The 16,793-nt window shown below is 41.3% G+C and overlaps 1 protein-coding gene across 1 annotated transcript in view; it reads right to left on the reverse strand.

Moving 5' to 3' along the window:
• mdga2a (MAM domain containing glycosylphosphatidylinositol anchor 2a) overlaps window positions 1–16,793 on the reverse strand; it is an 845,563-nt gene that overhangs the window by 566,100 nt on the left and 262,670 nt on the right. The window contains exon 2 of the mRNA XM_055640389.1: window positions 13,287–13,426. Coding sequence (XP_055496364.1) covers window positions 13,287–13,426 — 140 coding nt within the window. The remainder of the gene's footprint in view (window positions 1–13,286; window positions 13,427–16,793) is intronic.

Here is a 16,793-nt window from a genome sequence, read left to right on the forward strand (position 1 = left end):
GGACCAAACCCAGTGGTGTTAGGAAGCAACTCTACCGCTGCGCTACTGTGCCACCTGTACTCCAGCACCTTGTGTCGCCTTTTTGCAAACCAGCGTCTGCAGTTCCTTGTTTCTACAGATTGGTCTTATTCCACCCCCATCCCAATTCTTAATAATCGTTCCATAAACAAAACAAACTGACTTGGTCAGCTGCTGCAAGAGTGGCTAACTGTACCTACATTAACAGATGGTTTGGTTATTCAGGCATCTATGCAGAAGACTGGGCATGAAGCTATAATATTCCTAATACTGTGGTAAGGTAGGCTGCAAATGGTTAAAATAATACTTTTGTAGCACAGATAATTAAACCAATTGTGTGTATGAAGACACAGCAGGAGCCGGGAAGTTTTTATTTCTTCATGTGAAATTTACTGCTGTGAATGTATAATTTTATTAGAACTGTCTCTTCATTGGAAATTTATTGAAGTAGAAAGTGTAAACACAGTAAAAACTTATATTGACAATTTTGACTGTAATTCAGGAATTATAACAAACATGATATTGTAGTCAGTGAAGGTGGTTATGAAGAGTTACAGTTTGAACTTGATCAAGTGGACAAATAGCTGATGGTGTTAAATTCAGATCAGTGAGAGATGTGGCATTTTTGGGGGGTCAAACAGGGCAGCACCTTCACAGTGAACAGTGGAGCCCTGGGGAGTGTTGTAGAACACAAGTATATAGTTCCCTGAAAATATCACTTGAAACATATAGAGTGGTAAAGAGGCTTTTAGCAATTGGACATCTGTCAGGGAATTGAGCATAAAAGATGGAACATTATGGTACAGTTGTACAAGGTGTGGTGAAGCTACACTTGGGAGTGTTGAGTTCAGTTTTGGTCACCGTATAGTCATTAGGCTGTAAAGAGTGCAGAGAAAATTTACATTGATGTTGCCAGGATTGAACTATAGGAAGAGGTTGGGCATTTGTGTGGCCCACTTGCCCAGGACTGTATTGCTTGGAATGGAAAAGGCTGAGGGGTGACATTTTAAGAGGTGTATAAAATCATGAGGGCACTAGATAGGGTGAATACACATAGTCTTTTTCTCTGCATATGAGAATCAAGAACTAGAGGGCATAGCTTTAATGTGAGAGGGGAAAGATCTGATAGGAACCTGAAAAGCAACTTTCTTTTTTTCACAGAGGGTGGTGGGAATATGGAATGAGCTGCTGGAAGAAGTGGTTAAGTCAGGTATAATAACCAAACATTTAAAAGACCTTTGGACAGGTACATAGAGTGATATGGGCCAGATGCAAGCAAATGCAACATCTAGTTGGCACATCTTGTTTGGAATAGATGAGTTGAGCCGAAGGACATGTCACCATGTTGTATGACTCTATGACACTAACGTTATAAGAAGCATCAAATAGCTAACACTTTCCCAGACAGTAGAGGAAAAGAGTTGAAGACTTGATCAAGCCAGTTGGGGAAAGGGAGTGTCTCAAAGGAAAGTTTCAATTATAAGTATTGATGGCAAAGTGACTTTACCACCAAGGTAAGACTACCTTGATAGTCAGGAAGGGTGGAATGCGCTATCACTGGCAAATGCCACCATGTGGACCAAGGGCAGCAGATTGCAAGAATGACATTGTCAGAAATCACCCCTTACTTGATTGTCCACAGATTCAACCCAGGACAATTATAGTTATGTGTACATTTCAGCTTGTAACATGGAGATACAGAAATAAAATTCATGTTCATAAGTGATAGGAGCAGAATTAGGCCATTCAGCACATCCTACTCCGCCATTGCTGTTTCTATCTTTTCCTCTATCTTTTCCTCTTAACCACATTCTCATGCCTTCTTCCCATTACCCCTGACACCCGTAATAATCAACAATCTATCTCTGCCTTAAAAATATCCATTGACAGTCTCCACAGCCTTCTGTGGTTGTTATTTGCTCTTACTACAAGGATATGGTAATCTCTCAATTTCAATTGAAGTTATTTCATAACAAAATAAATGATTTATTGTTAATTATCTCAAATTCCCTGGTCAAGTGTTCAATGGAACCAATGGTAATTCAATTACTGGCCTGTTTTAAACTTAAGCAGGTAGAGGAGGAGAGAGATCCTGCAGAAAGCACTGGTACAAGGTCTGTCATTAGCTAATTGTGATGTCTTTCGTATTGAACACAAGGCATGGCATATCACAGTAAACATGGTTCACCTGTACTAGTACATATGGAACAGCCTAACTATGAAAATTTGCCAAAACCTGATCAGATCTGAGAGGAACCATACAGTGCCAATGTCTACTTCAAGCAGGGAAGATGATTGTGAATTAATTTATTGCACCTCTGAAATCTCACTCATTCAATTCCGAGGAGCTGGCACCGAAAGTCACACTACCAGCCATATAGTATGAAAGTCTTTTGATTTCCATGATCCATGTTGTCTCCAGGTGTTAAGCACTTGCAGCTGCCGGAGATAATTTAATATGAAGAACTGTGACCTAAAATCAGCTGATATATTTTAAACAGAATGGTGTGTAATGACAGTTAACAAAGGACCAAATGATTCTGCATTCCTCATTCGACTCAGAAAATGTCTGAATTTTCAAGATGAGATATTAACATGAAGAAAGAGAGTATTTAATGTTCATTGACTTCCAAGATCATCTGCGAAGCAGGGGAATTATGTGTTCTCTTTTTGTGACAATGGTACATTGTCAAATTCAGAAGAACCAAGGTTCCTGGACATCTCAGAATCGAGTTCAAATTGCTAACTTTGTTGCAAATGTTGCAAGTGAGAATCAATATTATCTAAGCTCCAGATAAACCAAGTCCGATTTTCGAGTGAACTTGTACATTATTTTAGTTTGATTTCTATCAAAGCTATCCACGATCCATGTGGCAGCATGGCAGCACAGCGGTAGTGTTACTGCCTTACAGTGCCAGAGACCCAGGTTCAATCCTAACTACGGGCGTTGGCTGTACGGAGTTTGTACGTCCTCCCCGTGACTACGTGGGTTTTCATCGGGAGTTCAGGTTTCCTCCCGCACTCCAAAGACGTCCAGGTTTGTAGGTTAATTCAGCTTTGGTGAAAATTGGAAATTATCCTGAGTGTGTAGGATAGTGCTAGTGTACGTGGATCACTGTTCGGCGCAGACCTGGTGGGTCTGAGGGCTTGTTTACATGCTGTATCTCTATAAAGCTAAAACTAAAACTAAACAATCAATGGTGGCCCCATAGTTGCAGAAACAGAACAGGGACTGAAATTGGACTAAAAATGATCCAATCGGTTTGGAGTTGTTTACAGTTCTGGGTGCTTCATTATATAATGGATGGACTAGTGTCTGCAATGGTGCACTGTGGATTCTGTACATGACCCAGGTTATAGAGAGAGTTGGAGCTATATTAAGTGGCAATCCATGGGGGATTTCTTGACGGAATGAGTGATGGAATGAATCTGCAGCCCAAATCAAAAGGGAACACACAGAGACAAATAAGAGAATTTAAAGGGAATGATAGATAAAATGTCCTAGCTTGGATAATGGTCACAGTGTGTATGCAATCATCATTTCAAAACCTCTGTTAAAACAGAGTCTATTAATTCTCCCAAGTGAAGACAAAAATGAGATTTTACTTCAAAGTCACGTGAGTGACTACGTGAAGAACCCCGCCAGGACGCATGCGTGACATATCGCTTTCACGCTTGCGATACGACAGGCAGGGTGGAGCGTTCCCCCGTAGCGGTAAAAGTTTGAAACCGCGACCTGCAGGTAAGTGATTTACTCTGCAGTAGTTTTTGTCCCCGCACTGTTTTTACACAGGGGGGGAAGCTGGACAAAATAGTGTCCACAAGTGCTGCGAGTGAAGCTGGCTGGGGAGGACCACGAAGTTGCGGAAGCCAGCAGCAGCTGAAGGCACAAGCCCCGTAAGTGGGATCAGCAGTGCCGACTTTTGGTCCCGCGCCGGCCAGAACACCACGGCTGGGCGGGAGACTATTCAGAATGGGGCCGTCGACTTTGACAAGTCGAAAACGGCAGGAGGCGGGGTGGAACGACGTTCCCCGTAGCGAAAATTTAAACCAGGACCTGCAGGTAAGAGCTGCGGTCTTTTTGTGTTTTCCCATGCTGATTACAGGTGGAGAAACCAATGAGGGCTGCGACAAAGCTGGTGGGCTAGCAGCGGCCAGCGGCACTTGAATCACCTATAATGGGATCAGCTGTACCCGATGTCGCCTCCGCACCGGCCAGATCCACTCCGCGGCCGGGCGGTAAAGCAAGACAAAAAACCATCAAAGTCGTGGACTCAGATGAGTCCGACTTTGAGCAGCCACGGGCGGCCAGCGACCGTGAGCGCTGGAGCTGGATGGAGCGGTATGTGGAGCATTTGCTCCAACGTGACAGGCTCCGGGAGATGTAGTCGAGTCACTGTGGGCTCTATGTAAAACCCACAGCAGCACCTCTTGTAGGGCTGCACAGTGCTTCTCCCTCGTCAGAGGGGAGTACTGGGGGTCAGTACTCCTAAACAGCGGGGATAACAGCTTTCACCTGCACAGTGGATGAGAAGGACATGTCGCAGGACCAACAGGATGCACTGGTACTGCTTTGCAACACACGGCCATAGACAGCACCCTTATGCACCCACCAGTAGAACAAGACCGACTGGTGAACGGTCGAAGGTCCGGTCCACCAAACATGAGTCTTTCTTATGTCATGGCCCAGACCGGCCTTCTTGGAAGATACACAAACCTCCAACATCAACCAAACCACAAACCCAGACACCGACGCCTCAACATCAACGAAGGATTTACAAAAATAAGTAAACCTGCCGCTGGTAACTATGGAGGTAGGTGGGTCTGGTTCCCTACAAATTGCAGGGAGCATGGAGGTTGGGGGGAGATTACTCTCCTTTCTGGATGCATGGAGTATGTTAACTACCGATACTTATATTTTAAGCAGTATCCAGGGATATACAATAGAATTATACACAAGTACAGCCCTCCAGTTCAACATATACCAAACCGAATGTTCGTACTTTCCGGTAAAGAAAAATCAGAAGCGCATGCTGAACTGGAGCAGCTTTACGCAAAAGGGGTAATTGAAAAATCACAACACGAACCGCTAGAATTCGTGTCCAATATCTTTACCAAAAACAAAAAAGATGGTGGTTGTCGCATCATCATAGATCTGACCAAATTGAATACATTTGTACAATATATTCATTTTAAAATGGAAACCTTTGTTACTGCTAAACAATTGATTTCCAAAGGTTACTTCATGGCTAGCATCGATTAAAAAATGCTTACTATTCAGTGCCTATACGAGGTGACCACAGAGGTTACTTAAAATTCAACTGGATGGGACAGCACTGGAAGAATAGAGCACTGCCAAATGGGTTAACATCAGCCCCCAGGCTGTTCACTAAAATTTTGAAACCAGCCCTAGCGTTTCTACGGAAACGAAAACACATGGTCATGGCATATCTAGATGACATACTTATTGTGGGCAAAACTTTGGAATTGGCCAAACAAACTGTAACAGCCACAAAACAGTTATTTGAAAAACTGGGGTTTATTATCCATCCAGTTAAATCTAAATTAACGCCTTCCACTACTATGGACTATTTGGGGTTCACCATTGACTCAGTTCACATGTCGGTGATTTTGCCAAAGGGAAAGGCTATAGACTTAATAGAGGCTTGCAATGACCTCATTGACATCAGTAACCGTCCATCAGATTGGTAGCAAAAGTAATTGGCAAAATGGTGGCTGCTTTTCCAGCCACACAATTTGGACCTTTACATTACCAAAATTTACAGAGAGCAAAAATACAAGCACTCAAAATCAATGCTGGTCATTTTGACAGACCAATGAAGCTACCAATCAAAGCTATAATGGAACTAATGGTGGATAGATACCATTTGGATTTGTTTCAATCCAATCATTATCAGCAACCCTTCTATGGTGCTACAAACTGATGCCAGTGCACTTGGTTGGGGTGCCACCAATTCCATCTCCAGCTGTGGAGGTAGATGGACTGCTCAGGAGGCATCATTATTACTAACACTGGGCATAAACTACCTGGAAATGTTGGGTGCATTCTAGGGCCTAAAGTCATATTGTACTGGGTCATATCACCAGCATGTTAGACTACAGATTGACAATACCACCATGGTAGCATATATCAACCACATGGGTGGAAACAAATCAACATCATGTGACAATCTGGCTAATACAATTTGGCAGTGGTGTATCTAGATAGATATTTGGATATCAGCTACGTACCTACCAGGTAAACTAAATTTAGTGGCAGACACCAGGTCACACAAATTTAATGAAAACACCGAATGGATGTGGAATAAAAAGTATTTGCTGATATTACAGCACGATATGGAACACCAGATATCGATCTATTCACATCCAGGCTTAATCACCAGTTATCAAACTATGTTTCGTGGGAACCAGACCCAGGGGCAGCGGCGACAGATGCATTTTCGCTACATTTTGGGGGGGTTAATTGTTTATTTATGCATTCCCTCCTTTCTGCCTCATCAGTCGGGTATTAAGGAAAATACAGCAAGACTCTGCGTCTGGTATTTTGGTAGTACCCGATTGGCCTACTCAACCATGGTTCCCAGTGACACTGAACATGGTATTAGAACCATGTATCACCATCCCGAATAGACCAGACTTATTGGTTCATCCCGTAACAAGGGATAGCCACCCATGCCATAACTATTTGAAGTTATATAATTTGTAGTGTTTAAAAATACCTCTACTACAGCTGGGACTGATGGACCGAACAGTGAACATGATTTCGGCGGGCCACAGACAGTCCACCAAAAAACAGTATCTGGTCTATATCAGGAAGTGGGAGATGTATTGTCACAAAAACAGCATCACCTACAGAGATATGAACATCCCGTCTGTTCTGGAATACCTGGCAGGCCTCCATTATGATGAGGAGCTCAGTTATAGTGCCATCAACTGCGCCAGAAGTGCCTTATCAACTTATCTATGGCACGGAACAGAGCGTCACTCTGCTGGGACTCACCCACTGGTAACAAAACTTATGAGGGGAATTTTTAATACCATTCCCCCAAGAACCAGGTACTCCCAAATATGGGATGTGAGTATTGTCCTGAAGATGCTCAGGAATTGGTCTCCAGCAACAGCTCTGTCCCTACATAGACTGACATTAAAAACAGTCATGCTAATGGCATTGGTCACGGCACAAAGGGTACAGTCATTACCATAAATAAAGACTGGACACATGACTTCTTTAGTAGTAAAGCAGAACAGACAGGGATCAGCAGGCCTCAATATAGAATTTAGGTCTTACCCAACAGATGATCGTCTCTGTATAGTAAGACATTTGTCGTTATACATGGAGAACACGAAAATCATCAGAGGCAATGAGAAGGCACTTTTAGTCAGCCATAAGCAACCACACAAAAGATGGCTGAAACAGGTTCTAATACAGGCTGGGATGGATACTAATATTTTTAAATCTCATTCCACCAGGGCTGCGGCTACATCGGCAGCAATGCAGTTGGATGTACCAATGGACCAAATTCTCAAAACAGCAGGATGGTCAGGGGAAAAACATTTCAACTATTTTATCATAAACCAGTCATTAAACCTGGAACATTTGCAGAAACAATTTAAGTTCTGTAATTTAATTACCCCATAAATAGGGGCTATAATGTGTGTTAATCAATTCATGGATTTCAATGTCGGATTCATGTCTAAAATATGTTGACACAATTCCTCCTACAGTCATTAAGGCAGATGTGATGCATGGACTCGTTTCCATGGCATGAAATCACAGAGCTTTGAAATCTTCACGTAATCACTCACGTGACTCCGAAGTAAAATAGTAAGATTAAACGAGAATTTACCAGTTCGAAGTTTGATCGTTATTTTATGAGGAGTGTGTTGAGGGAATACGTGCCCTCCGCTCCCACCCATGATCTTATACTCAACTGGTATTTCTTCTCTAATCTTACTATGTTTAAGTCATTACAGTTATCTTTGATTTCACACCGCTGCTTTGAAGAATGACACGCATGCGTCCTGGCGGGGTACTTCACGTATTCCCTCAACGTACTCATAAAAATTATGATCAAACTTCGAACTGGTAAGTTCTCATTTATTCTTACTATTAAAACATACAGGAATTATGCAGGAGCAAAAGGTATAGACCAGATTCAAATAAAAAAATTGCCCTCCTAGTTCAATCTATATTTGGCAGACTGCTATAGCCCACTAAATATTCAGCAAACAGCTTATGGTTTTAGCATTCCAGGCATATCGGTTGAATTTGTTACCTGGTGAGATATACCAGATACATTTGAAATAATTGTATTAACTTTTTGAAGCCTGCAGGATAAGGCAGTCCTTAAATTACCAGTCTGTTAAAATATTTGCAGTATAATACATAAATAACTGTTGTCTCATTATCCACGATTATTTACTGCTCTGTTTAGAATATTTATGGTAATTTGTTATGGCGCTTTATACATTCCAGTGCCTCTAGCTGCTGCAAATATTCTGCAGCTGAAGATAGCAAAGGGATCTTAGCACCAGATAAGAATATTTTAGAAAATAATATTAATAAAGATTAAGCATTATCAATAGTATCTAGCTTGATCTAGCAAAAAGCAAAACCCAATCTTCAAACGGAAAAATTATGACACTCATCTCAGTTCTTGTGTTGCATTGTAATCCTGATTTAAATGCAAATTTACTAAAATAATTCACAGAAACCTTAATGTTTGCATCTATTAGAATTGTTTTTTAATTAGGATCGAGATTTTATTTGAAGAGTACCTTGCAGAAAATAATGTTGTTTGAATTAACATGGAAGTATGCAGATGAAAAAGATGATTATCTGAAATTTAAAAAAAAAAGAAAATGCAGGAAATGCTCAACAAATCATCAGGCAGCAGCCCGTAATGGGCAGATTTTAAGCTTATACTTTGAGTGGAGACCCTTTGCCACACAGAGTGAGGTTGAATCAATCCACCAGCCAATTCCCATTATATACAGGAAGCACGATATTCTCAACTGAAGTTGAAAAGCTCCACCTCTCTGTATTAGCGTGAGCCAGTTCATGTCCCAGTGAATCTAGTGTGCAATTCCACGTGTTATTTATAAACTGATCAAAACACACAAGGAGATCTGCATAAAAAGTGGCAGAGAATGTGTAGCTTTTTATTTTGCCTCATGAAAAAAATTATTCTCCCCCACTCCTTGCAATGATTTAAGAAAACCAAGGGTTCAATTGCTGATGGGAGGAGCAAGAGATTGAGATGGTGAGGAATACGTTTTAAAAAATGTTAAACAATTAAGTGTTTTACTTTGCTGATGACCCAATATTCCTTCTCTAAAACAACAAATTATTTTTTTCCTCCTATTATAGACATAGAAACATAGAAAATAGGTGCAGGAGTAGGCCATTCGGCCCTTCGAACCTGCACCGCCATTCAATATGATCATGGCTGATCATGCAACTCAGTATCCTGTACCTGTCTTCTCTCCATACCCCCTGATCCCTTTAGCCTCAAGGGCCACATCTAACTCCCTCTTAAATATAGCCAATGAACTGGCCCTAACTACTCTCTGTGGCAGAGAATTCCAGAGATTTAACACTCTCTGTGGAAAAAATGTTTTTTTCATCTCAGTCCTAAAAGATTTCCCCTTTATCCTTAAACTGTGACCCCTTGTTCTGGACTTCCCCAACAATCGGAACAATCTTCCTGCATGTAGCCTGTCCAACCCCTTACGAATTGTGTAAGTTTCTATAAGATCCCCCCTCAATCTTCTAAATTCTAGCGGGTACAAGCTGAGTCTATCCAGTCTTTCTTCATATGAAAGTCCTGACATCTCAGGAATCAGTCTGGTGAACCTTCTCTGTACTCCCTCTATGGCAAGAATGTCCTTCCTCAGATTAGGAGAACAAAACTGTATGCAATACTCTAGGTGTGGTCTCACCAAGACCCTGTACAACTGCAGTAGAACCTCCCTGCTCCTATACTCAAATGCTTTTGCTATGAATGCTAACATACCATTTGCTTTCTTTCACTGCCTGCTGCACCTGCATGCCTACTTTCAATGACTGGTGTACCATGACACCCAGGTCTCGTTGCATCTCCCCTTTCCTAATCGGGCGCCATTCAGGTAATAGTCTACTGTCCTCTTTTTGCCACCAAACCTCACATTTATCCACATTATACTGCATCTGCCATGCATTTGCCAACTCACCCAGCCTATCCAAGTCATCTTGCAGCCTCCAAGCATCCTCCTCACAGCTAACTCTGTCCCCCAGCTTCGTGTCATTCGCAAACTTGGAGATGTTGCATTCAATTCCCTCGTCCAAATCATTAATATATATTGTAAATAGCTGAAGTCCCAGCACTGAGCCTTGCGGTGCCCCACTAGTCACTGCCTGCCATTGTGAAAAGGACCAGTTAACTCCTACTCGTTGCTTCCTGTCTGCCAGCCAGTTCTCTATCCACATCAATACTGAACTCCCAATATCGTATGCTTTAAGCTTGTATACTAATCTCTTATGTGGGACCTTGTCGAAAGCCTTCTGAAAGTCCAGATATAACACATCCACTGGTTCTCCCTTATCCACTCTAGTAGTTACATCCTCGAAAAATTCTATAAGATTTGTCAGACATGATTTACCTTTCATAAATCCATGCTGACTTTGTCCAATTATTTCACCACTTTCTGCTGCTATCCCATCTTTAATAACTGACTTTAGCAGTTTCCCCACTACCGATGTTAGACTAGACTGGTTTGTAATTCCCCGTTTTCTCTCTACCTCCCTTTTTAAAAAGTGGGGTTACATTAGCTACCCTCCAATCCTCAGGAACTACTCCAGAATCTAAAGAGTTTTGAAAAATTATCATTAATGCATCCACTATATCTGGGGCTACTTCCTGAAGTACTCTGGGATGCAGCCTATTGGCCCTGGGGAATTATCGGCCTTTAATCCATTCAATTTACCTAACACCACTTCCCAACTAACCTGGTTTTCACTCAGTTCCTCCATCTCATTTGACCCCCGGTGCTCTGCTATTTCCGGCAGATTATTTATGTCTTCCTTAGTGAAGACAGAACCAAAGTAGTCATTCAATTGGTCTGCCATGTCCTTGTTCCCCATGATCAATTCACCTGTTTCTGACTGCAAGGGAGCTACATTTGTTTTAACTAATCTTTTTCTCTTCACATATTCATAAAAACTTTTGCAGTCAGTTTTTATGTTCCCTTCCAGTTTTCTTTCATAATCTATTTTCCCTTTCCTAATTAAGCCCCTTGTCTTCCTCTGCTGGATTCTGAATTTCTCCCAGTCCTCTGGTAGGCTGATTTTTCTGGCTAATTTGTATGCTTCATCTTTCGTTTTGATTCTATCCCTGATTTCCCTTGATATCCATGGGTGCACTACCTTCCCTGATTTATTATTTTGCCAAACTGGGATGAACAATTGTTGTAGTTCATCCATGCAGTCTTTAAATGCCTTCCATTGCATATCCACCATTATAAATAAGGATCTAGATTCTTGATCATAAATTATAAGCACACACCACAAACGATCGTGAACTAAAAATCACACGCACCCACCCCTCAATAATCCATGGCTCTAGTCCACTCATCTATGCCATGGGATTGCTGATTGGTGCCTAACCAACCACAAAATGCTGAAAAAGTGTGTTGAATTATGTCTAAATATAATTTCCACCCAGCAATCAAAAAAGATAAAATGTGATAAAAAGAAAGAGAATTCAACAAAATGGAATAATCCATCAGATAATCTATGAAGTTAACGAGTTTTGAAAAAGCTAAAACAAAACACAAACTGCTGGAGGACCTCAAACTGCTGGAGGGTTAGGCTGTGGAGACAAAGGGATAGTCGACATTTTGGGTCGAGACCCTGCATCAGGACTGAGAGTGTGAAGGGGCAATAGTCAGTATAAGGAGGTGAGGAGGAATGATGGAATAGCACAATGGGGGCATAGGGCACAGTGGTAGAATAAGCAATGGGTTGAACAGAGCTGACAAACAATAACATGAAACAATCTGAAAGATATTTTAAGGAAGTTTTACATATAATTTTACTTTCTCATTCACAGTCAAGATGAGGAAGTTTTGTGCCTGGTGAAATTTTTATTGACATGTCTGACACCAGAATTCTCAAGTCAGTTTTCAACAGTTAGGAGCAACATAAATGTCTCTTACCTCCCTCCCATTGCAACTTGTGTCAGTCCCAATCTCAGAAGAAAACTTACTTCTGTATGTAATTCATTACTGCATTTAATGGCCTGAATTATGTTGCTAAAACAGTGTCAATAGACAATAGACAATAGGTGCAGGAGTAGGCCCTTCATGCCAGCACCGCTATTCAATGTGATCATGGCTGATCATCTCCAATCAGTACCCCGTTCCTGCCTTCTCCCCATACCCCCCGACTCCACTATTGTTAAGAGCCCTATCTAGCTCTCTCTTGAAAGCATCCAGAGAACCTGCTTCCACCATCCTCTGAGGCAGAGAATTCCACAGACCCACAACTCTCTGTGAGAAACAGTGTTTCTTTGTCTCCGTTCTAAATGGCTTACTCCTTATTCTTAAACTGTGGCCCCTAGTTCTGGACACCCCCAACATGAGGAACATGTTTCCTGCCTCTAGCGTGTCCAAGCCCTTAACAATCTTATATGTTTCAATGAGATCCCCTCTCATCCTTCTAAACCTCAGAGTGTACAAGCCCAGCTGCTCCATTCTTTCAGCATATGACAGTCCCACCATCCCGGGAATTATCCTTGTAAACCTACGCTGCATTCCCTCAATAGCAAGAATGTCCTTCCTCAAATTAGGGGACCAAAAATGCACACAATACTCCAGGTGTGGTCTCACTAGGGCACTGTCCAACTGCAGAAGGACCTCTTTGCTCGATTCGATTCCTCTTGTCATTTAATGCCAAATTATGATCTATTATTGAGTTATATGCCATAGTTATTGGGCAAAGGATTGTGGTCACTAAACATATTTCACACAGGCCCCTTGCATTTGGGGGTACAGAGGAGAATTATTTCCCAATGGGCAAACTTAAAATTAAATTGAAAGGGCAATGCTTCATCCACTGTATAAAGTGCCCCTTGAATTATACTTGCAAAGAACATCTTGATTATTTCTAAACTATTGAATCCCAGAAATAATTTGATAAAATAGCATGCATAAAATATAAGTACAGTGATAATTCTGCATGGAAATATGAGGGTATTTTTTTCATTCACCTGTGGCCGTGGGTGGCCTCGAACAAGGCAGGTAAGCTCCAAGGTTTCTCCTTCCCGAATTGTGTACACTCTCTCTGTATATCGTTCCTCCTCAATGTTGCATGCTTGACCAGAGTGCATGATGCTTACAGTCGGTGGAGCTACAGAAAGAACAAAAGGTGCAAATAGTGGCAATTATTCAAATGCTTGAAGACCATCTCTTGTTCATTGCAAAATCTTGAAACATTTTCATTCACAAAATCTCACACATTTTCAACACATTCAACTGCTGTAACTCTGAATCTCAAAGGATTTTTTTCTGTATAGTTTCCGACACAGAAAAATGGGTATGAACATAACTGAGATACTGCATTACTTGCAAACATAGTAAATATTTCCATCTTTTTCCATAAACAAACCTTTGGACTTCAGAATATTGTTAGAATTCTGCACTAAAATTCTGAATTGATTAGTGCCATTGGCTAAAATCGAGTATGAGAGATTGGTTAGTGTTGACATATTCAACGGTTTGCTGATCATTATGTAGCTGTACCTGAACAATGAGAATTCAATGCCTAACAAAACATCAAACAGTGGAAGATAATTCTCCACAAAACAGAGAAGAGTGGTCAGTGTTAGAACAGATATGCACCTCATTCACTACATTCCTATTCACACAACATGGCTCAGTGATGATATTTTGATCTCCATGTCTGAAGAGTGTGTTTTAAAACTCTAATGCTGAAATTCACAAGAACACAGTCAACATGAGCACATGGGCAGGAGACAGTCACCAGTCTCCTCAAGCCTGCTCAGCCTTTCAATATGTGCATGGTTGATCTATGCGGATCTCAACTCCTTGTCTTTACCAGTTTCCCCAAACCCTCAATTCCTCACTCTTTCAAAATATTTATCAATCTCCATCTTAAACCTGGCCTCCCACCTTCCTCAGGGCCATAGAATTCGAGACATTCCAGACCAAGAGCAGCAATGAGTAGCTAAAAGCACAGGGAAGGCCAAAGCTTTCCATAAAACAAGACCCTTTGATGCAAGCTAGAATGCTGCTGAAGCACAGGCACCATGTTGCAGTTCAGTGTAAACCAATGTTCCATCTGCAGAAGCTACCATGAGAAACAATTTGAAAGCAGTGAAAGGGCCAAGAGTTGAACTGGTATTTGACCAACATTTCTCCCACAAGCTCCAGCAGCTAATCAGATTAAAAATATTAATATTTGAATATTGTTATTTTTTTGAGTGTCTTTGAAAGCAGTTTTCATTAAATATCAGTTTATTCTCAGTCTCTTGGAAAATATGCATTGAGGGAATCACGTTCACAAAAAACATCAGCTGTGGAAGTCCAGTTGTTGCAGTGGATTTACGAGACAGGACGAGTATAGGCCTTCTGGCTCACTGAATTATCTTCATTCTGGCACAATGTAACATCTACAACACAATCAACGCAGTCCTGTCCCTCAGCCAAAGATTCTCTCAGAGGAGAGGGAACAAAATCACTGTTCGAGCTGCTTGTGAGCCTTGGGGCACTACATAATAGAAAATGTAAAATTTAGCAATTCATATCCTTGGATCAGCCACAGTGCCTATCTATTTCAAGGACATTGACCAACAGATGAGCAACCACTGAATAGTAGATTTAACTCCCATTTAAAATTCTTTGTCTTTGACTTCCGACACTATTCGGTTGAGGCTCAATATAATCTCATGGAGCAGCACCTCAATTTCTGATTTGGCATATTACAGCCATCCTGACTCAACGCTGAATTTCAGGTAATCAGTTATTCCAGCCTTATATCTTGCATTTTCTACCCATTAAGCAGTTTTTTTTTCCTCCCTCTGTGATAATTTCAGATTACATTCATCTTTTGTTTACACTTCCCCAGAACACATCCTATGTTATTCACTAGCCTTTACTACTTTCTTTTTGGCCGGTAATACCACCACTTGTATCTCCACCTTTCCACTATCGCAATTTTTTGTCACTTTCTCTTTGTTTTTTTTTTCCTCCTCTGGTGTTTTCTCTTCCTCTGCCATCTTTCTCTTCAATTTATTTGATCTTTAATGCTTACCAGTTGTGAAGAAAGGTGATTAATCAAAAAGTCTATCCATAGATGCGACTCGATTTGTTGAATCAGTCCTGCATTTTCTGGTCTTTTTAACCTTTAAAAATATCACTTAATTTAATTTAAATTATCATTGGTTCTCTAGTGCATTTGTTGGTTAACATTCTTCTGAATAGGAGGGCACATTATCTATTACCCTCAAAAGCATTTGGTGACTTCAGTAAATTCAAAGGCAGCATGGTGACGCAGAGGTAGAATTGCTGTTTTAGAGCGCTTGCAGCACCGGAGACCCGGGTTCGATCCCAATTACGGGTGCTGCCTATATGGAGTGTGTACTTTCTCCCTGTGACTGCTCCGGGTGCTCGAGTTCCCTCCCACACTACAAAGACACATGGGATTGTATCTTAAATGGCTTTGGTAACATTGTAAATTGTCCCCGATGTGTAGGACAGGCTAGTGTACAGAATTACTGGTCAGTGCAGACTCGGTGAGCCAAAGGGGCTGCTTCCATGCTGAATGTCCAAAGCAGGCTAAAATATTAGTTAAAAAACACTAGAAATAAATATCAGACAGGGAGAGTCCACAGACGGAAACACAGAATTAACATTTCCAATCATTGACATGATACTGGAATTGAAAGAAAACATTCCAAGTTTAAAAATCAAGCCCATTATGGGAATTTTAATACCATCCTATATAAATGGAATTGAACACATTACATATTAGTCCCTTTCTAAATTAATGCCCCAATTATCTACATAAGGATCTTGGAATTGGAAGTGATTTCAGAGGTAATATCTTAGCTTTGGTCTCGTATTCCAATAGCTTCCACTTTGTTTATAAGGGTCGCAAGACACAAGGTTAAGATCGTTTTTTAAATCGTTGAAGTAAAATTAACTGGGTTTCCCCTGTGCTTTGATATTTCATGATCTTAAGTAAATCCATAATGTGACCTGCCATTTATATTTTGTTTCACTGCATTCCTTAGAAAGCGGAATGAAGGTTATGCAATAATCAGAAAAGCAGTGTAAGAAAGAACTGCAGTGTAAGAAAAAATGCTGCAGTAACTCAGCGGGACAGGCAGCATCTGTGGAGAGAAGGAATGGGTGATCCTTCAGATCAAGACCCTTCTTCAGACTGATGTCAGGCGAGTGGGCGGGATAAAAAGATAGAATGTAGTCAGAGACAGTAAGAGCGGTGGGAGAATAGTGTTCATACTGCTGGGGTGTAAACTACCCAAGCGAAATATGGGATGCTGTTCGTCCAATTTGTGCTGGACCTCACTCCGACAATGGAGGAGACCCAGGACAGAAAGGTCAGATTGGGGATGGGAGGGAAGTTGAAGTGCTGAGCAACTGGGAGGTCAGGTAAGTTAAGATGGACTGAGCGGAGGTGTTCAGGGAAACACTCGCCGAGCCGGCGCTTGGTCTCACCGATGTAGAGAAGTTGA

Source organism: Leucoraja erinacea, chromosome 9, assembly GCF_028641065.1.
Source record: "Leucoraja erinacea ecotype New England chromosome 9, Leri_hhj_1, whole genome shotgun sequence".
NCBI classification, from domain to species: domain Eukaryota; kingdom Metazoa; phylum Chordata; class Chondrichthyes; order Rajiformes; family Rajidae; genus Leucoraja; species Leucoraja erinaceus.